This window comes from Ascaphus truei, chromosome 21 (assembly GCF_040206685.1).
Source record: "Ascaphus truei isolate aAscTru1 chromosome 21, aAscTru1.hap1, whole genome shotgun sequence".
NCBI classification, from domain to species: Eukaryota; Metazoa; Chordata; class Amphibia; order Anura; family Ascaphidae; genus Ascaphus; species Ascaphus truei.
Window position 1 is genome coordinate 21,873,001 of NC_134503.1, and position 23,120 is coordinate 21,896,120.

Below are 23,120 nucleotides of genomic sequence, written 5' to 3' on the forward strand. Positions count from 1 at the left end.
ATATACATCAACCTCTACCCCATTGTATTGCTCTCTGACGTACAGGTTTGGAACTGTAACCACACATGCACAGAATAACCAGCTGCCCATAGTGATATACATCAAGCTCTGCCCCATTGTATTGCTCTCTGACTTACAGGTTTGGAACTGTAACCACACATGCACAGGCAAACATTACACAGACCATCAGTTTCTGTGACTTCTCTGGCGACCGCAGGGGAACATCTGTTGTGTTTCTGCTTTGTATATTGTTTAACATTCAATGGCTCCGTCCAGAGGCAAAGATTTCACTTTGTTAAAACATTCAAACCATTTTTGATCACGAGAAGATAACAAGTTACATTTTGAAAACATCCACTGAATTTACACAGTACATATACAACGCCTGCTGGAGAAAAGGTGCACCCCACAAGGGTAGAATGGAAACAGAACAGGGCAATAAGATTAGGATTAAAAGAGAACAGTCAAATAATTGATATTAAAAGTAAAACAGATTCAGGAAGTGTTGGTTATTTTTCACTGAAGCAGTAATAGATGCATGGAACAGGCTCACGGCGGAGGTGGGAAGAGGAGCAAAAGTTTGAAAGAAAATCAGCCTGACCAAAGGGAACCGTCCAGTGTTATTACATCTGGAATAATACCCAGCTGCGGATTATTGTAAGAATAGCCGGGCACCAAACGTTCCTAAAATACTTTTATCACTATGGTGACGAAGTTGAGACATTAGGGGGTCTGGCATAACAACATAACAGCATTTAGGATGAAGCCATTTTGTGTGAATATTTCAATCCGCCATTTTGTCTTGTCTTTGGGAGTCTAATTTCTGTGTTTCATTTCTGTATAAACAAATGTGTGAAGCAGAGGTATGGAATTTTTTCGCTCCTAGCTTAATTTATTGACTCTTCCTCATCCAATCAGCTTCAAATTGAAAGTGTAAACAGGCTAAAAGTTATGAGAACCCATGAGACAAGTTTAGATTCTTGCAGTAGAATTTATTCTCATAACATATTGCTAGGCGACAGAATAGGCACATTCCATTTAACCCCAGAATGGTTTCTAGCTGACAGGTAGTTATACAATATTATTATGTATTACAAAATGACATCAACTTTAATATTGTTATGTATTACAAAATGAGGTAATGTTTAGTGACGTGCAAGCCCCCCCATAAAGGGGTGGAGCTTTAGAATTTAGGGTATAAAAATATGGCATATCGTGTTATTATTTAGAGAGCTTTTGTTTTGAAGCTGTCTCCGTTGTGCACTTGACTTGAATAAATTCACGTGTTATTCTGTTTCAAAATAACCTCAGACTGTGTTTTTTATTTACGCTTTCCACAATGGTATAAAGGACTTCTGTTATAAATGAAACGTTTTAAATGTAAAACAAAATGACATTAACTTTCTTTCAATATTTTATTGTGTCACTAGTAGAATTCCTGCAATATGCGGCGTGACACAGAGGGGCGTTTCTGTGTGCGTCAGTTTCTGGTCTGTTACAATATGATGGATGTATTGTTGGGAATCATTAAGCTCCGATGTGCGGGACTGGGTCCTGAACCCCCAGAGACTTGAATAGTAGTTAACACTGGATCAGGGTGCACAGAAAGAGCCGGCAAATTTACACAAGATCACGTGGAAGAAGAAACAATGGCTCAAGATGCACATATACATCACTCCATAGGTGTATTGTGTGACTGCTGCTGGCCTCAAATAATAGAAAAAGCCAAGTGCTGGAAAATTCGTCACTGCGTCATAATTAAGGACATCTGAGTGTCATTTACTGGACTTGATACAGAACCCACTTAATGTCCAATTCAGCTTTTCTGAGATTTCCTAATTCAAAAGCTCTTTTGTCTTTGCGGCCAACTGTTTGTCCATTTCTGCCACCATGTCGTCCGCCATTTGCTGGATCTGTAACAGAGCAATACAAGGACACTTATTCTGGAGCCACCTACAAATGCTGATCACGGGCAGCCTCGTGCTGCACTCCAACTGCTCAGTCAAGTGAACAAATGTACCTTTAAAAAATGTCCAACGGAAATAAATACGTAACCAAAGCTGGTTATGAGCCTGAAAAAGTAAATAAGAGCTAAAATACACATTGCACAAATTGAAAATATCTTTTCAAACTGGAATCAATTTTCAAAATAAATACGAATCTTAATGTATCAGCGTTCCAAACGTTATGTTGGCAGCGTTACACACGTCCTACAGATATCAGATGGAAATACTGAAACTACAATATCCCTTCTTCACTAGGAGTCCAATCCCAGCAGTTTTGTAGGCTCGAAGTGTACAGTTCTATATATTCTGAAGTGGCTGGCCAAAGTGATTTTGGAACGACAAGCTCTTACTTATGTCAATGTTTTTTTCCATACAGAAACGGCCCGGCCCAAATGGTTACTTTGGAGTAAGCCCCTATGTAGATTTGTGAGAACATTTGTATCATCCCTGTGTTTCTTTCATGCTATTTATTGGTTGTACTTTTCTACAGATGGCGCTTGAACCCTCAGAATCGGATCTCGCCCGTGTGGGGATTATATTTCTACAGAGCCCGCTTTTCTTACGTTTCATACCACGATGCAGCAAGATCACAGGCGTGCCATTTCCATTTATTCAGTCTGCTGTTGCCGTCACCGTTATCATTCACGGAAGATTACCTGCTTCTCTACCAGTTTTATGGTGTCCTCGGACACCACGCTCTTGGACTTCTTGACCTCCAGCACCGCCCCCGTACGGACCCTTCGCAGAGAATCCTTGGCCTGGTTTGCCAGTTGTTTTGCGAGCTTTGCCAAGTTCTCTCTGTGCTCCCGTGTTACCCTGAAATGAGCGAGGAGGGTTAGTGGCCTTTTAAATACCAATGTGAATCTATAAGATACAAACAGAAAACTAGTTGTAGAACGGGGTGACGTGAATTCTAATTTACTAAACATTTTCTTAATTTTAACAAAGTGCCATGAAGGATGATACACCTGCTGTACATCGCCTTCTGCAAAAATTATTCTTCTCATTCTCTTTAAATCCAATTTACGGTTCTAACATTTTTTGTTTCAAGTCTGTCCTGAGAGAAAATACACATTTATATATAAACACACAATTGTGAGACATGGAATGGAGAGCCGTTGTCTATAAAGTTAGGAATGATATCTCCCAGAAGGAATTTATCAGCACTCCTACTGCATCCATATTTACACACCAGAACATATACGCATTTAGTAGATCAGCGATTTCCCTCCACAGATCATCTAATTAGCACACAATTGCAAGCTTTAACAAATGGGAGTACAATGCAGTCACTGGATCTCTCTAGCCCGGAGATTTCTACTGAAACAGGGTCTTTCTGGAGGAAAGTGGACATATGATAAAGATCATAATATACACCATTTAATCACCACTCAAATCAAAGGAGTTAACAGAAATCCTCCACAGCACGTTGTATTTATATGGTACCCCTGCAGTATAAGCGCACACGAGACAGAGAAACCCATACCTACAAACACACCCCTATGGCAAAGATACCCACAGAGAGAGACCCACCCACAGATACCGTACACCCACCCATACAGACAGACACCGTACACCCTCCCACCCAGCTCCTGCAAAGACCTGATATAAACCTAAAACTGGGGTTGGTAACTTTAGTTCTCAGTTTCCTCAGACCAACACAGTGTTATTTTAGAATTACTTACTGAGGGACTGGCACACGCAGTATTGTCCCATCTAATTCTGGATTAAGGTTCATGTGACTTTCTCTTAATGCTTTCATCGCTGCAGCTGCACTCTACAATGAACAAAACAGCAGTGAGATTAGCCAATGAGAACCCTCCATTCTGCAAAGCTCAGATCCTATTACATGATTTGGGGGTGAAGCAGCCTCATTGGTTGAGGATATAATAAACCAGCCTCAGTGGCCAAAATAGCTCTCAGAACTTTCTTTTCCCAAAACCTTGCAACACGCCCTCTCATCACATGGACTCCAGTAAATGACAAACTAGGAGCATAAAGATCTGAATGTGACGGTGCTCGTCTCTAATCAGGAGGCGGACCCCCAGGGCTGAGGTAGGGATGCAGAATAACCGACCAGAGCCCTGGGACAGAGTCCTGTAAGAGTATTCATATTCGGTTATCAGGCAGGGGTCAGGGCTGGCGGCAGTGGTGCAGAGTCCAGGTGACAGGCAAAAGGTCATGGCAGGCGGAAGGCAGCGAGGTCGGGGTCACGGTCCGGGGTCAGGAACAGGGATTCCAAACAGGCGAAAGGGTAATGCGTGACGGAGAAGATCAAACGGAGCTGCAGCAAACAGAACTTTGCTCGGCGACTCCCACCAGGAACTGCAGCCTTAAGTAGCAGGCTGCCAGTAACCAAAATGGCCAGTTTGAGCAGAAAGGGCAGGCAGTCTGGAAAACCTGAACTGGCAGCAAAACCCGACATGGATCGGACAGAAGCCTTACACTGAAGATCTAAAAATAAATATATTTTGTGTCTGCCATCGGTAGTAAATCCCACATTGCCACTGGTCTTGTAGTATAGAAACCTTTCCTGTGCAGCTGGTGAAATCCTCCGTCCTCCAATGTCAAGGGACGACCCGGGTGTCTTTTCTAGCGTCCTTCGGATGACAAGCTTCCTGGAAAGTTGTGTGTGAACCTTGCATAGTTTTGTAAATCGTGATCACATCCACCTTCAGACACCGCTTTTCTAATGTAAACAAACCTCATTTGGATAGCAAACCCAGCAGAAAAGTACATACCTCCGGAAAGCTGGCCATATTAATGAGGAAGAGCTGGGGGGATTTCAGAGATATTTGTCCCAGCTGATTTAATGGGAATTTTCCATCTTTTGTGGTCACCGTGATATGGTCAAAAGCTCCTTGAAGACAAATGAGATTAGCACTTATCAAGAACGATGAGAAACAAGCGTATACATATGTAACCGTATTATGTTAAGAGATACGGAATGTGGACCATCAATATATCCCACTTCGGTCAGTGAGATCTGAATAGTCACCGTCTCCCTGCCTCATTTTATACAGAGACCGCTAAAGAGCTGGCTGGCCGAGGACACAACGTGCGTGACACAGAGCAGGCGCTGAAGCATGTGCGATTATCGCAATATACCCATCCTCTGGGCAAAGTGTCTTCTCTTAAAAGGGGTTTGAGCTCAACAAATGAGAACTCATTCCTTCCATATAGTGTGTATCTGTCCTCCTCGCTTCCAAAATACTACTCCAGAACTGCACAGGAAAAGATGTTATCCAAGAGAACATGGGACAAAAATGCTTCTGATATTACAAAACGATATAAAATGGCAACACTTGTCCATGAATATGAATCCCAACCAGCATCAAACCTACTAATGGGAGATGTTCGCTGCACTTTGCAGGTAGGAGCTTAGTAGCAGATCGCTTACATGATCAGAGATTACAAATACATTGTAACGATTTTAATCATTTCTGTGGACCAATTCTTTTATTTGTATAGCTGAATAAATGTTATGTTTTAATCCTCTTCGTTACTGAATAGAAGGTTTCCAGTTCAGCTGTTCCCCACTCTACACCAATTTACGTGCGCACACTTACAAGGAGGTACCTCTGGAGACGCGCTCTCTCCCGTCCCACAACCCTGCGCGGGATTACAACACACGCGCGACATTGAGAAAGTGCAGCGCTTGTGAAAGAAGGGACTCACCTGGCGACGTTCTGATATTTAGGTTTTTATTAAAATCTTCTTTAAGATTGTCCATCACGTTCTGCATTTCCGCCTTCACCTCGCCCAAGTTGACGATGTCCTCCACTAAGGCAGAGTTGATATTTAGCCTGGTTGGAGTTTGTCCTTTACTTTTGGCTGAGGGTAAAAAGAATCATTTGTAGCTGCTGGATTTGTGTTACTTTGTTTCATTACAATCAAGGCCCACATAATTGCCTCTTATCCTCACGTGACAGATATAGAACAGACGTTAAAGAGATACGTGGGGCATTAGAAATGTGCTGTCACTTCATAAAGAAAACATAGTATTACTAAGTGACTGGAACCACATTTATCATGTAAATCCTCCCCCCCCCCCCCCTCTCTAACCTCTCCCTCTCTCTAATAAAATGGATCGGAGTAGTGGCCTATCCCAGTTATTTTGCATGGAACGGCATGCAGCAGTGTTTAGATTTAGTGATGCAGTTTGGAGGTTCCCAACATTGGTGCACTCCGCTAGCATTCCTGCTCACCGCCTCTCATCCGTCATGACCTCATGTGTTAGTATGAAGGAGAACCCCCCCCCCACACTGCAATCACGCTCAGTCTGGCCAGCGCTTTCTGCCATGTAATAATGCAGCCGCCAGCTGAACATAAACCGGGAGAGCAGGAGAAATGATAACCCAAGCGCTGGGTTACTTTACCTTTGCTTTTCTTGGTAGCGAGATGCCTGGCCAGCAGCGTCTGGTGATGCGCACGCAGCCGGAGGGCGCTGAGTAACAGCCCTGCGGACTTGGGATCTGCTTCTACAGGTGGTCTCATTTGCAGTAAGGGGGATTTGCAGAGCACATGCTGGAATTGACGCAGGTACCTTACTGCCATGGCTGCGATCTGTCTGTGTACTGGGAGAGAAATTGAACGCGTTACGATCCTCAAAAGGAACATGACAGGTCTGTCTCAATGTGACCAATCCCTGGAGATGTGGGGTTGTGTGTCACTTCTTGTGTGCCCATTTGCATGTCATTTCCCAGAATCCCTTGCTGCAGTGGAAGTGCTGTGTGCTGGGTGATAATGGTGAAAGACGGGGTTGCAGACCTGTCTAAGGCCATGCTTAAAGTGCCGGCGATGCGAATTCGGCCAAAAACAAAAGCATTGCCACCGCGTGCGCTTATAGTGCACGTGACGCCGGCAAGCGACGGAGCGAAAACCCGCCACCTGCAAAATTCGATTTTTCAAGGGCCGTCGCGTCACGTGACAGCCCTTTAACAAGGCGGCACTATAGGCAAAGCCTGAGACATGCAAATGAGCATACAGGAATATTTTCATTATGTATATATATGGAAGAAAAAACTGCTGCGCTAACTAGGATACCAGACAAACATATAATTAGAGAGGGAGTGGCTCAGTGAGTAAAGACACTGACTGGCACTGAGAGTCTGAAGCAGGGGAACCTGGTTCAATTCCCGGTGTCGGCTCCTTGTGACCTTGGGCAAGTCACTTTATCTCCCTGTGCCTCAGCCACCAAAAACATAGATTGTAAGCTCTACAGGGCAGGGACCTGTGCCTGCAAAATGTCTCTGTAACGCGCAGCGTATAACTAGCAGCGCTATACAAGCACATATTATTATTATTACAAATATAATATTGTTGTTTAACCAGATAGAAACAATAGATAATTGGTGAGTATTAGTGCTGCTAAAAACAAAACAACAAGGACAAGGGGGAAGGGAAAAAAAGGGGAGGGAGAAGGTAGGAGAAACGAGCCCCAAAAAGAAAAAAAATGTATATAAAATAAAAATGTCTGTAATCAACTGCTGGGTGTCGTTGCCGGTCCTCAGGAAAAACCACCTTCCTCTTGATCTATAAAACGAAAAGAAGACAGCGAGGCTCCCATAGCATAATACTGTATTTTAATAATAATATGTGCTGATAGATCACGGACACTTACAATAAGCAAAGTAAATAAAGGTAAATCCACTGGATCACGGACACTTCCAATAAGCAAAGTAAATCCACTGGAATATAATGGAACGGACAGGCTCCAAAGTGGTGGATGGATGAATAAAGTGCTCCGAATAAAAATATATATTTAAAAGTCCAGGAGCTAGTATTGGACTTTTAAATATATATTTTTATTCGGAGCACTTTATTCATCCATCCACCACGTTGGAGCCTATCCGTTCCATTATATTCCAGTGGATCGGTGCAGGGAGCTTGTCTGCTGTGTCCGCATCCAGTGGTATCTATGGTCGCCAACTCTCGCGGTATTTGATCACCAGGAGGAGACTGAGTGCGCACGCACCTTCCTGGTATCCACAGCAGGAGTGTGTTGGACCTAGCATACGATATCGACAAACGGAGGCTCCAACGGGTGATGTTAAAGACTTTTAACCACTGCCTTTATTTACTTTGCTTATTGTAAGTGTCCGTGATCTATCAGCACATATTATTATTAAAATACAGTATTATGCTATGGGAGCCGCGCTGTCTTCTTTTCGTATATATATATATATATATATATATATATACGAAAAGAAGACAGCGCGGCTCCCATAGCATAATACTGTATTTTAATAATAATATGTGCTGATAGATCACGGACACTTACAATAAGCAAAGTAAATAAAGGCAGTGGTTAAAAGTCTGCCTTGTATACATATACATACACATATATACACACACACAGTAGAGAAGCGAAGCGAGCTCTGCAGCTCCACCTAATGGCCGGAATCAGTGAGCTGTTGCACAGCGATTCTTCTCTCTGAGGCTGCGTCCACGCTGCCGCAGAGCGCGCTTGGCGCATTGAGTTCAATGAATGTCAATGTGTACGGCCATGATCACTTGGCTCTCGCTTGTTTCGGTACGCGGCCACTCACCCGAGCCTACCTCCCGCCCCAGGCAGCAGCCACGGGGATCGGGGGCAGGGGGGAAGCGAGGCAAAAAAAATAGAAGAAAAACTTCCTCTGAAGCGTCTGGCGGACAGGGAAGCAGCACCCACCCGGTCAAGGTCAGTCACCCACCCACCCACCCACTGTCAGGTCCGCGGCTAAGCTCCGCCCCTCGGATGCGTCACGCAACCAACCCAGGGACGCGTGCGGACCCGTCTGCGCACGCACGCTGCAGCAAGAGGAAACTCATGAAGACTCGCTCCCGTGACGTCATCAGCGCGATCAAACCTGGTGGTGATGCGCTCGCCCAACGCCACGCTCCTCCCACGTGTGCACGCGGCTAATATCAGGACTGCCCTCAGCTGTGTCACACCTGACTCTCAATTAGCTAACTTCTATCGGCTCTCAGCTTACGTCTGAGACCACTCCCCCTGCTGCCTTTCCATTGGCTCCTGCCCCTTCTAATACTCAATCCGCCCTCTGCTTGTTGCTGAGCATAAACTGTTGTTTATGTGCCGTGCTCACTGCATCCAGAGTTCTTGCCTGACCCGTTGTTGTGACCCTGCTCGTACCTGGACTTCGCCCTTCTCTATCCCTGGAGCTCGGCTCGCTTCTGGACACCTGCTCTCATCTCCTGGACCACTCTTCTCTCTCCAACCCCGAACCACGACGAACCTAAACTCTCCTACCCTGACCCGGCTACACAACCCTGATTCTGCAATCCGGACCTGGCCCCATGGTTGTGGAGCGGCGGTTATATACATCCCCACCTCAGCCCCGCGGTTTAAGCCTTGTTTGTAGTGAGCATCCGTTACACCCACCCAGTCAGTCATGGCAGTCACACAACCCATCTAGGCAGTCAGTCACCCACCCAGGCAGTCCGTCAGTCACCCACCCAGGCAGTCAATGCAGTCACCCACCCAGGCAGTCAATGCAGTCACCCACCCAGGCAGTCAGTCATCCACCCACCCTGGCAGTCAGTCAGTCACCCACCCACCCAGGCAGTCAGTCAGTCACCCACCCAGGCAGTCACCCACCCAGGCAGTCAGTCAGTCACCCAGCCAGGCAGTCAGTCAGCCACCCACCCAGGCAGTCAGTCAGTCACCCAGCCAGGCAGTCAGTCACCCAGACAGTCAGTCAGTCACCCACCCAGGCAGTCAGTCAGTCAGTCAGTCACCCACCCAGGCAGTCAGTCACCCACCCAGGCAGTCAGTCAGTCAGCCACCCAGGCAGTCAGTCAGTCAGTCAGTCAGCCACCCAGGCAGTCAGTCAGTCAGCCACCCAGGCAGTCAGTCAGTCAGCCACCCAGGCAGTCAGTCAGTCAGCCACCCAGGCAGTCAGTCAGTCAGCCACCCAGGCAGTCAGTCAGTCAGCCACCCAGGCAGTCAGTCAGTCAGCCACCCAGGCAGTCAGTCAGTCAGCCACCCAGGCAATCAGTCAGTCAGCCACCCAGGCAGTCAGTCAGTCAGCCACCCAGGCAGTCAGTCAGCCACCCAGGCAGTCAGTCAGTCACCCACCCAGTCAGTCAGTCAGTCACCCACCCAGGCAGTCAGTCAGTCAGCCACCCAGGATGTCAGTTAGTCACCCACCCACCCAGGCAGTCAGTTAGTCACCCACCCAGGCAGTCAGTCACCCACCCAGGCAGTCAGTCACCCACCCAGGCAGTCAGTCACCCACCCAGGCAGTCAGTCACCCACCCAGTCAGTCAGTCAGTCACCCACCCAGGCAGTCAGTCAGTCACCCACCCAGGCAGTCAGTCAGTCAGCCACCCAGGCAGTCAGTCAGTCAGCCACCCAGGATGTCAGTCAGTCAGCCACCCAGGCTGTCAGTTAGTCACCCACCCACCCACCCACCCAGGCAGTCAGTTAGTCACCCACCCACCCAGGCAGTCAGTTAGTCACCCACCCACCCAGGCAGTCAGTCAGTCACCCACCCAGGCAGTCAGTTAGTCACCCACCCACCCAGGCAGTCAGTCAGTCAGTCACCCACCCAGGCAGTCAGTCACCCACCCAGGCAGTCAGTCAATCACCCACCCAGGCAGTGTCAGTCAGTCACCCACCCAGGCAGTCAGTCAGTCAGTCACCCACCCAGCCAGGCAGTCAGTCAGCCACCCAGGCAGTCAGTCAGTGAGCCACCCAGGCAGTCAGTCAGTCAGCCACCCAGGCAGTCAGTCACCCACCAAGGCAGTCAGTCAGTCACCCACCCAGGCAGTCAGTCACCCACCCACTCAGGCAGTCAGTCACCCACCCACCCAGGCAGTCAGTCACCCACCCAGGCAGTCAGTCACCCACCCAGGCAGTCAGTCACCCACCCAGGCAGTCAGTCACCCACCCAGGCAGTCAGTCACCCACCCAGGCAGTCAGTCACCCACCCAGGCAGTCAGTCACCCACCCACCAAGGCAGTCAGTCACCCACCCACCAAGGCAGTCAGTCCCCCACCCACCAAGGCAGTCAGTCAGTCAGCCACCCAGGCAGTCAGCCACCCAGGCAGTCAGTCAGTCACCCACCCAGGCAGTCAGTCAGCCACCCACCCAGGCAGTCAGTCAGTCACCCAGCCAGGCAGTCAGTCAGTCACCCAGCCAGGCAGTCAGTCACCCACCCAGACAGTCAGTCACCCACCCACCCAGGCAGTCAGTCAGTAAGTCACCCACCCAGGCAGTCAGTCAGTCACCCACCCAGGCAGTGTCAGTCAGTCACCCACCCAGGCAGTCAGTCAGTCAGCCACCCAGGCAGTCAGTCAGTCAGCCACCCAGGCAGTCAGCCACCCAGGCAGTCAGTCAGCCACCCAGGCAGTCAGCCACCCAGGCAGTCAGTCAGTCAGCCACCCAGGCAGTCAGTCAGTCAGCCACCCAGGCAGTCAGTCACCCACCAAGGCAGTCAGTCAGTCACCCACCCAGGCAGTCAGTCAGGGCAGTCAGTCACCCACCCACCCAGGCAGTCAGTCACCCACCCAGGCAGTCAGTCACCCACCCACCCAGGCAGTCAGTCACCCACCCAGGCAGTCAGTCAGTCACCCACCCAGGCAGTGTCAGTCAGTCACCCACCCAGGCAGTCAGTCAGTCAGCCACCCAGGCAGTCAGCCACCCAGGCAGTCAGTCAGTCAGTCAGCCACCCAGGCAGTCAGTCAGTGAGCCACCCAGGCAGTCAGTCAGTCAGCCACCCAGGCAGTCAGTCACCCACCAAGGCAGTCAGTCAGTCACCCACCCAGGCAGTCAGTCACCCACCCACTCAGGCAGTCAGTCACCCACCCACCCAGCCAGTCAGTCACCCACCCACCCAGGCAGTCAGTCACCCACACAGGCAGTCAGTCACCCACCCACCAAGGCAGTCAGTCACCCACCCACCAAGGCAGTCAGTCAGTCAGCCACCCAGGCAGTCACCCACCCAGGCAGTCAGTCAGTCAACCACCCAGGCAGTCAGTCAGCCACCCACCCAGGCAGTCAGTCAGTCACCCAGCCAGGCAGTCAGTCACCCACCCAGGCAGTCAGTCAGTCAGTCACCCACCCAGGCAGTCAGTCAGTCAGTCACCCACCCAGGCAGTCAGTCACCCACCCAGGCAGTCAGTCAGTCAGCCACCCAGGCAGTCAGTCAGTCAGCCACCCAGGCAGTCAGTTAGTCAAGGGCAGTCAGTCAGTCACCCACCCAGGCAGTCAGTCAGTCAGTCAGTCAGCCACCCAGGCAGTCAGTCAGCCACCCAGGCAGTCAGTCAGTCAGCCACCCAGGCAGTCAGTCAGTCAGTCAGCCACCCAGGCAGTCAGTCAGTCAGCCACCCAGGCAGTCAGTCAGTCAGCCACCCAGGCAGTCAGTCAGTCACCCACCCAGGCAGTCAGTCAGTCAGTCACCCACCCAGGATGTCAGTTAGTCACCCACCCACCCAGGCAGTCAGTTAGTCACCCACCCACCCAGGCAGTCAGTTAGTCACCCACCCACCCAGGCAGTCAGTCAGTCACCCACCCACCCAGGCAGTCAGTCAGTCACCCACCCAGGCAGTCAGTCAGTCACCCACCCAGGCAGTCAGTCAGTCACCCACCCAGGCAGTCAGTCAGCCACCCAGGCAGTCAGTCAGTCAGCCACCCAGGCAGTCAGTCAGCCACCCAGGCAGTCAGTCAGTCAGCCACCCAGGCAGTCAGTCAGTCAGTCAGCCACCCAGGCAGTCAGTCAGTCAGCCACCCAGGCAGTCAGTCAGTCAGCCACCCAGGCAGTCAGTCAGTCACCCACCCAGGCAGTCAGTCAGTCAGTCACCCACCCAGGATGTCAGTTAGTCACCCACCCACCCAGGCAGTCAGTTAGTCACCCACCCACCCAGGCAGTCAGTTAGTCACCCACCCACCCAGGCAGTCAGTCAGTCACCCACCCACCCAGGCAGTCAGTCAGTCACCCACCCAGGCAGTCAGTCAGTCACCCACCCAGGCAGTCAGTCAGTCACCCACCCAGGCAGTCAGTCAGTCACCCACCCAGGCAGTCAGTCAGTCACCCACCCAGGCAGTCAGTCAGTCAGTCACCCACCCAGGCAGTCAGTCAGTCAGTCACCCACCCAGGCAGTCAGTCAGTCAGTCACCCACCCAGGCAGTCAGTCAGTCAGTCACCCACCCAGGCAGTCAGTCAGTCAGTCACCCACCCAGGCAGTCAGTCAGTAAGTCAGCCACCCAGGCAGTCAGCCACCCAGGCAGTCAGCCACCCAGGCAGTCAGCCACCCAGGCAGTCAGTCAGCCACCCAGGCAGTCAGTCAGCCACCCAGGCAGTCAGTCAGCCACCCAGGCAGTCAGTCAGCCTCCCAGGCAGTCAGTCAGCCTCCCAGGCAGTCAGTCAGCCTCCCAGGCAGTCAGTCAGCCTCCCAGGCAGTCAGTCAGACACCCAGGCAGTCAGTCAGACACCCAGGCAGTCAGACACCCAGGCAGTCAGACACCCAGGCAGTCAGTCAGACACCCAGGCAGTCAGACACCCAGGCAGTCAGTCAGACACCCAAGCAGTCAGTCAGACACCCAGGCAGTCAGTCAGACACCCAGGCAGTCAGTCAGCCACCCAGGCAGTCAGTCAGCCACCCACCCACCCAGGCAGTCAGTCAGCCACCCACCCACCCAGGCAGTCAGTCAGTCACCCACCCAGGCAGTCAGTCACCCACCCACCCAAGCAGTCATTCACCCACCCAGGCAGTCAGTCAGTTAGTCAGTCACCCAGACAGTCAGTCAGTCAGTCAGTCACCCAGGCAGTCAGTCAGCCAGCCACCCAGGCAGTCAGTCAGCCAGCCACCCAGGCAGTCAGTCAGTCACCCAGGCAGTCAGTCACCCACCCAGGCAGTCAGTCAGTCAGCCAGGCAGTCAGTCACCCAGCCAGGCAGTCAGTCAGTCACCCAGCCAGGCAGTCAGTCAGTCACCCAGGCAGTCAGTCAGTCACCCAGCCAGGCAGTCAGTCATCCAGCCTAGTCAGTCAGCCAGGCAGCCAGTCAGCCAGGCAGCCAGTCAGCCAGGCAGCCAGTCAGTCAGTCAGCCAGGCAGCCAGTCACCCAGCCAGGCAGTCAGTCATCCAGCCTAGTCAGTCAGCCAGGCAGCCAGTCAGCCAGGCAGCCAGTCAGCCAGGCAGCCAGTCAGTCACCCAGCCAGGCAGCCAGTCACCCAGCCAGGCAGCCAGTCACCCAGCCAGGCAGTCAGTCAGTCACCCAGCCAGGCAGTCAGTCAGTCACCCAGCCAGGCAGTCAGTCAGTCACCCAGCCAGGCAGTCAGTCACCCAGCCAGGCAGTCAGTCACCCAGCCAGGCAGTCAGTCACCCAGCCAGGCAGTCAGTCACCCAGCCAGGCAGTCAGTCACCCAGCCAGGCAGTCAGTCACCCAGCCAGGCAGTCAGTCACCCAGCCAGGCAGTCAGTCACCCAGCCAGGCAGTCAGTCACCCAGCCAGGCAGTCAGTCACCCAGCCAGGCAGTCAGTCACCCAGCCAGGCAGTCAGTCACCCACCCAGGCAGTCAGTCACCCACCCAGGCAGTCAGTCACCCACCCAGGCAGTCAGTCACCCACCCACCTACCCATCACCCACCCAGGCAGTCAGTCACCCACCCACCCACCTGCCTTCCATCTCCCCTCCGAAACCAGTCCCACCGTCTGGCAATTGAAGGCCCCCTCCCACCCGGCCGGTTGAAGCGCGGGACAGTTGAAGGCCCCCCTGCGGGCCGGTTTAAAGCCCCCCTCTGGGCTGGTTGAAAGCCCCCTCGCTGATCGATCGAAGGCCCCCACCACGGACTGGTTGAAGAGAGGTACTGTAATTCATTTTAGTCCCATACTGTACTTTACCCCTTAGGCCCATACTTAACACCCCCCCCCCCCCCCCGGCCCAGGCCCATACTAAACCCCCCGGCCCAACCCCATACTACACCACCCGGCCCAACCCCAGACTGACTGACTGACTGCCTGGGTGGGTGACTTGAATCCAGGCGCAAGGTACATTTTTCCTGTCTTGCCTTCAAATACTTTCTGGAGAAGCTACTGTACACATCTATCTGAGCAAGCTCCTCACCCCTACCACACGCAGCTCTTATCACCCGATATCTGACTCCAAAAGACTGTTCATGGTCCCAAGGTTCAACAAAGTATCCGGCCGCTGCTCCTTCTCTTACCGTGCACCCCACATCTGGAACAGTCTACCAGAGACTCTCACATCCACCACTAGAAGACTTCAGATGTCTCACATTTTAATCTGGTCTGTAACTGTTACATTCGCACATAAAATGTATTATCTTTAACTGTTCATGAAAAGTATATAAATATAATGTACAACCCTGTTTAAAGTAACTATGTATTGTTATCATAACTCTATGCCCAGGACACACATGAAAACGAGAGGTAACTCAAAATGTATTACTTCCTGGTAAAAAAAAGTTTCAGAATTTTGTTTGTTATATCCCTGTATCCCACGTGTTATATATAACGTTATATCCCTGTATCCCACGTGTTATAACGTTACATATCCTTGTATCCCACGTGTTATATATAACGTTATATCCCTGTATCCCACGTGTTATAACGTTACATATCCTTGTATCCCACGTGTTATATATAACGTTATATCCCTGTATCCCACGTGTTATATATAACGTTATATCCATGTCTCCCACGTGTTATATATTGGTTATACAGTAGCGACATCTTTTATTCGAGTAAATGCCGGCGGCATGCCGGGATCTACCCCAGCTGCCGCCAGTCAGAAACGCGCGCCGCCGCGTTTCCCCCACGCACCCCCCCTCCACATCGCGCGCAATTACCCCCCCAAAGACACCCCGAACCCGGCTTCTACTCTGCCCCTCTGCTTCCCCGCACCCCCGCTTACCTAGATTTGAACTCCAGGGGTGTCGGGGAAGCCTGGGGAAGCCGGGGAAGCCGGGCGCGCTTGTGACCGTGACGTCACAGTGCGCCGCCACGCGCCGCGGCTACCCGCTTCCCAGCCTCATTCAGCCAGCGGCATTTGCTCGAATAAGAGCTGCCGCTGCTGTATCCCTGTATCCCACGTGTTATATATATCGTTATATCCCTGTATCCCACGTGCTATATATAACGTTATATCCCTGTCTCCCACGTGTTATATATAACGTTACATATCCCTGTATCACCCATGTTATGCATTACATTATATCCCTGTATAACACACACACACACTATATTACATTAGATCCCTGTATAACACACACAATATCCCTGTATCTCTCATTCACACACACACACACACACACACAATATTACATGTTATCCTTGTATAACACACACTATATTACATTATATCCTTGCATCACTCACACATACTTTATCCCTGTATAACGCACTATGACATTATATCCCTGTATCACACACACTATATCCCTGTATAACACTCACTATATTACATTATATCCCTGTAACAAACACAATAATACATTATATCCTTGTATAACACACACTATATTACATTATATCCCTGTATTACACACACACACACACACACACACACACACACACACACACACACACACACACACACACACACACACACACTATCCAGTATCAAACACCCACACACACACACACAATATCCCTGTATCACACACACACACACACATACACACACAATATCCCTGTAAAACACACACACCCACACAATATCCCTGTAAAACACACCCACACAATATCCCTGTAAAACACACACACCCACACACAATATCCCTGTAAAACACACACACACAATATCCCTGTAAAACACACACACAATATCCCTGAAAAACACACACACAATATCCCTGAAAAACACACACACACACACACACACACACACACACACACACACACACTGCACTGCATTAGGCATTAGACAGTGAGGCATTTAAAGTGAGGTTTTTAAGTGATAAATACAGTTAGACTACAGTTTGACTAGAGGTGACTGGGGACTGGATCTACTGCAAACTCTTTTACTCATGACAACAAACGGTAAGCTATTCAGATCACAATATGATCCCATGCTTGCTAACCTGCCTATTTCAACCCCCCACCCCTTTACAACTTATTTACTGCAGTCTCTCCCAAAACTGACTGCACAATACACTGAAACCCTGAACTGACTCTAGCATTGCAATACAGCTAAACATTTGACAAGGAACAGGCACACACCTGCTGTTAGTCTGCTCACACTCACTCTGCTCACAACAGCTCCTTGCAGCACTGCCTACCTCGGGCATCATGAACCTGCTATGTATTTTAACTTTTTTCTTTCTCCTGTCCTCATGGAGATGTTACTCCCTCTATCCACTACAAACTCCTCCATCCTGGCCCACACCCAACATCAACATAAACCCTGGACTTCTCAAAAGCCTTGCACTATCTACTGAATGTTGGTGGAGAACTCTAAAAACCAGCACACCAACCACTGCTCACTCTAATGGAAAACACCACAAATTTACAACTTGCAAACAACTACCCAAATTTCTACTCATACTATTACTTTCTTTAGCAGGTGATATTGAAACTAACCCAGGTCCTCCCATTTCAGCTCTGTCCCATGCCCCTGAGAATTCCACCTTTAAATTCCAAAAAGGCCTATCTGTCGCCCATATAAACATCCGGAGCCTGTTGCCCAAACTGGACGAACTAAGGGCATGGTGCCTTATGCATAAACCCAAAGCCATTGTTCTTACAGAAACATGGCTATCCCCTAAAACCCCTGATGCAAATATCGCCATTCAGGGATACTCCATTTTTAGGAGAGATAGGTCAAAGAGAGGAGGAGGGGTGTTATTTTATATTGCAGACACCTTACAATTTACACTGTTAAATTGCCCACCAAGTCCACCCTCTTTTGAAACTCTAGTTGGCAAAATCTGCCTCCCCTTTTCTAAGCCCATCTTGCTTGCTGGCATCTACCGCGCCCCTAAAATCCTTGACTGATATCACCCAATTTCTTGGCTCCATTTCCTCTCTGAATGAGAAGAGTGAGCTGATAGTTCTAGGGGATTTCAACTTCAATTGGCTTGACCCTAAAAACCACAAAATCCAGATACAACTCAAGTCACTTAACCTATCACAACTCATTTCCCAACCCACACGGATAAACCTGAAATCGCATAACCATTCCTTGCTAGACTGGATTCTCTCCTCAAACCCCAGCAGAATCCAATCCTCTGGCATCCTTCCTGACATTTTCAGTGACCATGCAATAGTGTACTGTGTAAGGAAAATTAAACCGCCCCATTCAAGCCCTAAAGTTCTCCTCACTAGAACATTTAAAAACTTTAACCCACAACAGTTTCTGGATGACCTTACCAACTGCCCATGGCACAGAATCGATTTAATTCCCGACCCCGATTCTGCGCTCGACTATTTCCAATCCGAGTTCTTAAAACTCTGCGATACCCATGCTCCACTACGCAAAATAAGGGTACGGGGGGCCCACCTTCCATGAGTTACACCTGACCTTATAGCACTCTACCAGTTCAGGGATGCCTTGTGGAAAAGCTACAAAGTAACTGGCACTACCAAGGATCTCAATCACTACAGATGCATGCGGAACATGTGCACAAGGCAAACAAGGCATGCAAAAGCACAATATTACTCTGACAATCTCCACCAAAATACATCAAACCCAGCTAACTTCTGGAAGGTTATCAACAATATATTCCAGCCTCCTAACCATCAACAACCAAGTAATATCACTAAGGGGGATATTACTCTGACAAACCCCACTGACATTGCAAATGCATTCAATGATTACTTTGTGGGGTGTGCCACTAACTTATTAGCGAAACGCAGCACAAACCCCAAACATGAATCTCATCCTGGGAGTATCCCTACAGTCCCACCCCCTCCCAACACTGCCCACAATTTTCAATTTAGCCCAGTATCTGAAGAGGAGATTACACAAGCGCTCCTCAAACTAAAACTAAGCAGCCAATGTGGACTCGACTTACTACAATCTAGGTTCCTACGACTTGGTGCCCCAGCCATTGCCAAACCAATTGCTTCCATAGTCAACTCTATCCTATCTGATGGCCATATCCCTAAGACCTGGAAAACTGCCAGAGTTGTCCCAATCTTCAAAAGTGGGGACAAAAACACTGTCTCAAACTACAGGCCAATCTCACTTCTCCCAATTCTATCCAAAGTCATGGGAAAATGTGTCCACTCCCAATTAAGCGATTTCTACACCAAGACAAATTTCCCTAGCCAATTCCAGTCTGGGTTTCGTCCCAAACACTCTGCTAAAAGTTTGCTACCCTGCTAAAAGTTTGCAATGAAATCCAGTGTGGAATGGAACGGGGACAACTCACTGGTGCAGTATTCCTAGATTTTGCAAAGGCTTTTGACACAGTTGATCATGTTATCCTGCTTAACAAACTCCAGAGCTCTGGAATAGGGAAACATGCTTTAAACTGGTTTCAGTCCTACCTATCAGGAAGATCCAAACATGTGTCCATCTCAGGCTCTAACTCCAACTCCCTGGATATCACCTGTGGTGTCCCGCAAGGCTCTGTTCTGGGGCCCTACTCTTCTCAGTGTTCATTACTGATCTTCCCACAGCTTGTAAGGAAGCCTCAATACACATGTATGCAGATGACACAATCCTATATGCACACAGCCATAGCCTCTCTGACCTTCAACACATACTTCAGTCTGACTTTTTGAGACTCGAAAACTGGATTTCCCAAAACAAACTGTTTTAAACACTGACAAGACTGTAACAATGGTATTTGGTACCAAGACTAAATTTGTAAAGCTTCCAGTGACTGAGCTCCTGATTAGAACCAACGCTAACACCACCCTAACACCTGTCACTAGTTTTAAATACCTGGGCTTATGGTTTGACTCCCACTTAACATTCGGGATGCACATTGATACCCTGACAACCAAGACCTATGCCAAACTAGGGGTACTTTACAGGAACAAATCCTCCCTAAGTCTCCTGGTCAGAAAGCGTATCGCACAGCAGATGCTAATGCCAATTATTGACTATGGAGACATAGTATATGGCTCGGCTACTCAAACCCACCTTAGCAAACTTGACACCCTCTACAATTCAATTTGTCGTTTTGTTCTCCAATGCAACTACAACACACATCACTGTGAAATGCTCAAAGAACTAGATTGGTCATCACTAGAGTCTAGGCGCAAAGTTCACTTTTCCTGTCTCACCCTCAAATACTTTCTGGGCAAGCTACCCGCCTACCTGAACAAGCTCCTCACCCCTACCACATCCAGCACTTATCACCTGAGATCAGACTCCAAAAGACTATTCATGGTCCCAAGGCTCAACAAAGTATTCGGACGTTCCTCCTTCTCCTTCCGTGCACCCCAAAACTGGAACAACCTATCAGAGACTCTCATATCCACCACCAGCTGAAGTTCTTTCAAATTTAAGGCTGTCTCACACTTTAATCTGGTCTGTAACTGTTTCATACGCTCATAATATATATTTTCTTTAACTGTGCACGCAATGTCTTGTATATAATGTATACCCTGTTCATTTATGTAACTGTACTTGTAACCATGTATTATTTGTTTTTCTCTGTGCCCAGGACATACTTGAAAACGAGAGGTAACTCTCAATGTATTACTTCCTGGTAAAATATTTTATAAATAAATAAACAATATCCCTGTAAAACACACACACACAATATCCCTGTAAAACACACACACACACACACACACACACACACACACACACACACACACAATATCCCTGTAAGACAACACACACACACACAATATCCCTGTAAAACACACACACACACACACACACACAATATCCCTGTAAAACACACACACACACACACACACACACACAATATCCCTAGTAAAAAACACACACACACACACACACACAATATCCCTAGTAAAACACACACACACAATATCCCTGTAAAACACATACACACACAATATCCCTGTAAAACACACACACACACACACACACACAATATCCCTGTAAAAAACACACACACACACACAATATCCCTGTAAAACACACACACACACACACACACACACACAATATCCCTAGTAAAACACACACACACACACACACACACAATATCCCTAGTAAAACACACACACACACACACACACACAATATCCCTGTAAAACACATACACACACACAATATCCCTGTAAAACACACACACACACACACACACACACACACAGACAATATCCCTGTAAAACACACACACACACACACACACACACAATATGCCTGTAAAAAACACACACACAATATCCCTGTAAAAACACACACACACACACACACACACACACACACACACACACACACACACACACACACACACACACACACACACACACACACACACACACACACACACACACACACACACACACACACCTCTGTGCAGCTCCTCAGATTGTCGTCATCAGTGAGCGCCCGCTGGCGAGTGACGTCACAAGTCCCTGTTAAATGACGTCGGCGCCTGTGGGGGGGATAGGAGGATGATCCGGCGACCGGAACCCAGCGGAGACTCTCCGGTAACGGGACATATATGTGTAAATATACCGGGAGGAAAGGAGGGAGAGAGAAGTGGAGGGGAAGATGCGATGGGGAGAGAGAATGAATAGAAGGGGGAGAGAGAGTGAATAGAAGGGGGAGAGGGAGAGTGAATAGATGGGGGAGAAGGGGGTAGAGGAGGAGGAGATGGGGGAGGAGAAGGGGGAAAGATAGAGAAAGTTGGGAGATGGGGGGGAGGAGAAGGAGAGAGAGTGGGGGAGGAGATGGGAGATAGAAGGGAGGGAGAGAGAAGGGGGAAGGGAGAGGAGTGGAGGGAGAAGGGGGCATGGAGATGGAGGGAGGGGGAAAGGAGATGGAGGGAGGGGGAAAGGGGATGGAGGGTGAGAGAAGGGGCATAGAGGGAGAGGAGTAGAAGGGGGAATGGAGGAGAAGATGGGGAGAAGGAAAGAGAGAAGGGGATGAGGGCGAGAGAAGGGGGCATAGAGAGAGGGAGGAGGTGGTGGGAAGGAGAGGTAGGGAGAAGGGCGGATGGTTGAGGAGATGGGGAGAAGGAAAGAGAGAAGGGGTGGAGGGGGATAGAAGGGGATGGAGAGAGAAGGTTGAATAGAGAGGAGTGGAGGGAGAAGGGGGCATGGAGATGGAGGGAGGGGGAAAGGGGATGGAGGGTGAGAGAAGGGGGCATAGAGGGAGAGAGGAGGAGATGGGGGGAGGAGAAGGGAATGGAGGAGAAGATGGGGAGAAGTGGAGGGAGGGGAGAGAGGGGGAAAGGGGATGGAGGGGGAGAGAGAGAGGAGGAGGAGGAGGTGGTGGGGGGGAAGGAGAGGTAGGGAGAAGGGCGGATGGATAAGGAGAGAAGGGGGCATAGAAAAAGGGAGGAGGAGATGGGGGGAAGAGAGAGAAGGGGGAGAAGGAAAGAGAGGAGGGAGAGAAGGGGGATGGAGGAGGGGAGAGAAGGGGGGATGGAGGAGGGGAGAGAAGGGGGGATGGAGGAGGGGAGAGAAGGGGGGATGGAGGAGGGGAGAGAAGGGGGATGGAGGAGGGGAGAGAAAGGGGGATGGAGGAGGGGAGAGAAGGGGGGATGGAGGAGGAGAGAGAAGGGGGGATGGAGGAGGAAATGGGGGAGAAGAGGGATAGAGAGAAGGGGGGATGGAGGGGGAGAGAGAAGGTGGGATGGAGGAGGAAATGGGGGAGAAGAGAGAATGGGGGAGAAGAGAGAATGGGGGATGGGGGGAGAGGAGGAGGAGGTGGGTGGAAGGAGAGGTAGGGAGAAGGGCGGATGGATGAGGAGGGGGAGAGAAGGGGTATAGAGGGAGAGAGGAGGGGGATAGAGAGGAGGGATAGAGAGGAGGGGGATAGAGAGGAGGGAGAAAGGGGGGAGAGAGGAAGGGGGGAGAGAGAAGGGGGGGAGAGATGGTGGTGGGAGGGGAGGAGATGGGGGGGGGGGAAGGAGGAGGGAGAGAATGGGCGATAGAGAAGGGGGATAGAGAGGAGGGGGAGAAGGGAGGTAGATGGGGGGGAGAGAGAAGGAGCGGGAGAGAGAAGGGAAGAGGTGGGTATGGAGGGAGAGGGAGGAGTACAGAAGGAG

General features: G+C 49.7%; 2 protein-coding genes across 6 annotated transcripts in view; one reads left to right on the forward strand and one right to left on the reverse strand.

Annotated features, from left to right (window-relative positions):
* Positions 1-1,401: 1,401 nt before the first annotated feature.
* MRRF (mitochondrial ribosome recycling factor) lies at positions 1,402-21,678 on the reverse strand. 4 transcript variants are annotated; one of them, XR_012789650.1, is made up of 7 exons: positions 21,416-21,678; positions 6,386-6,583; positions 5,685-5,840; positions 4,748-4,866; positions 3,692-3,783; positions 2,570-2,822; positions 1,402-1,913 (listed from the first exon to the last, which is right to left on the reverse strand). XR_012789650.1 is itself a non-coding variant. In XM_075579333.1 (7 exons), exons 2-7 carry the CDS (start codon positions 6,561-6,563, stop codon positions 1,836-1,838), a joined length of 783 nt encoding a protein of 260 aa, XP_075435448.1. In that variant the 5' UTR covers positions 6,564-6,583; positions 21,416-21,672; the 3' UTR covers positions 1,402-1,835. The 4 variants fall into 4 exon arrangements, 3 of the variants coding, with proteins under 3 accessions (XP_075435448.1, XP_075435449.1, XP_075435451.1); XM_075579333.1 differs by having other exon boundaries at positions 2,663-2,822; positions 21,416-21,672; XM_075579334.1 differs by lacking the exon at positions 21,416-21,678 and adding an exon at positions 15,074-15,264 and having other exon boundaries at positions 2,663-2,822.
* RBM18 (RNA binding motif protein 18) overlaps positions 21,455-23,120 on the forward strand; it is a 25,332-nt gene continuing 23,666 nt past the window's right edge. For both annotated transcript variants that reach the window (XM_075579337.1, XM_075579338.1), the window contains exon 1: positions 21,455-21,555. The gene's annotated coding sequence lies outside the window, so the exon portion shown is untranslated. The remainder of the gene's footprint in view (positions 21,556-23,120) is intronic.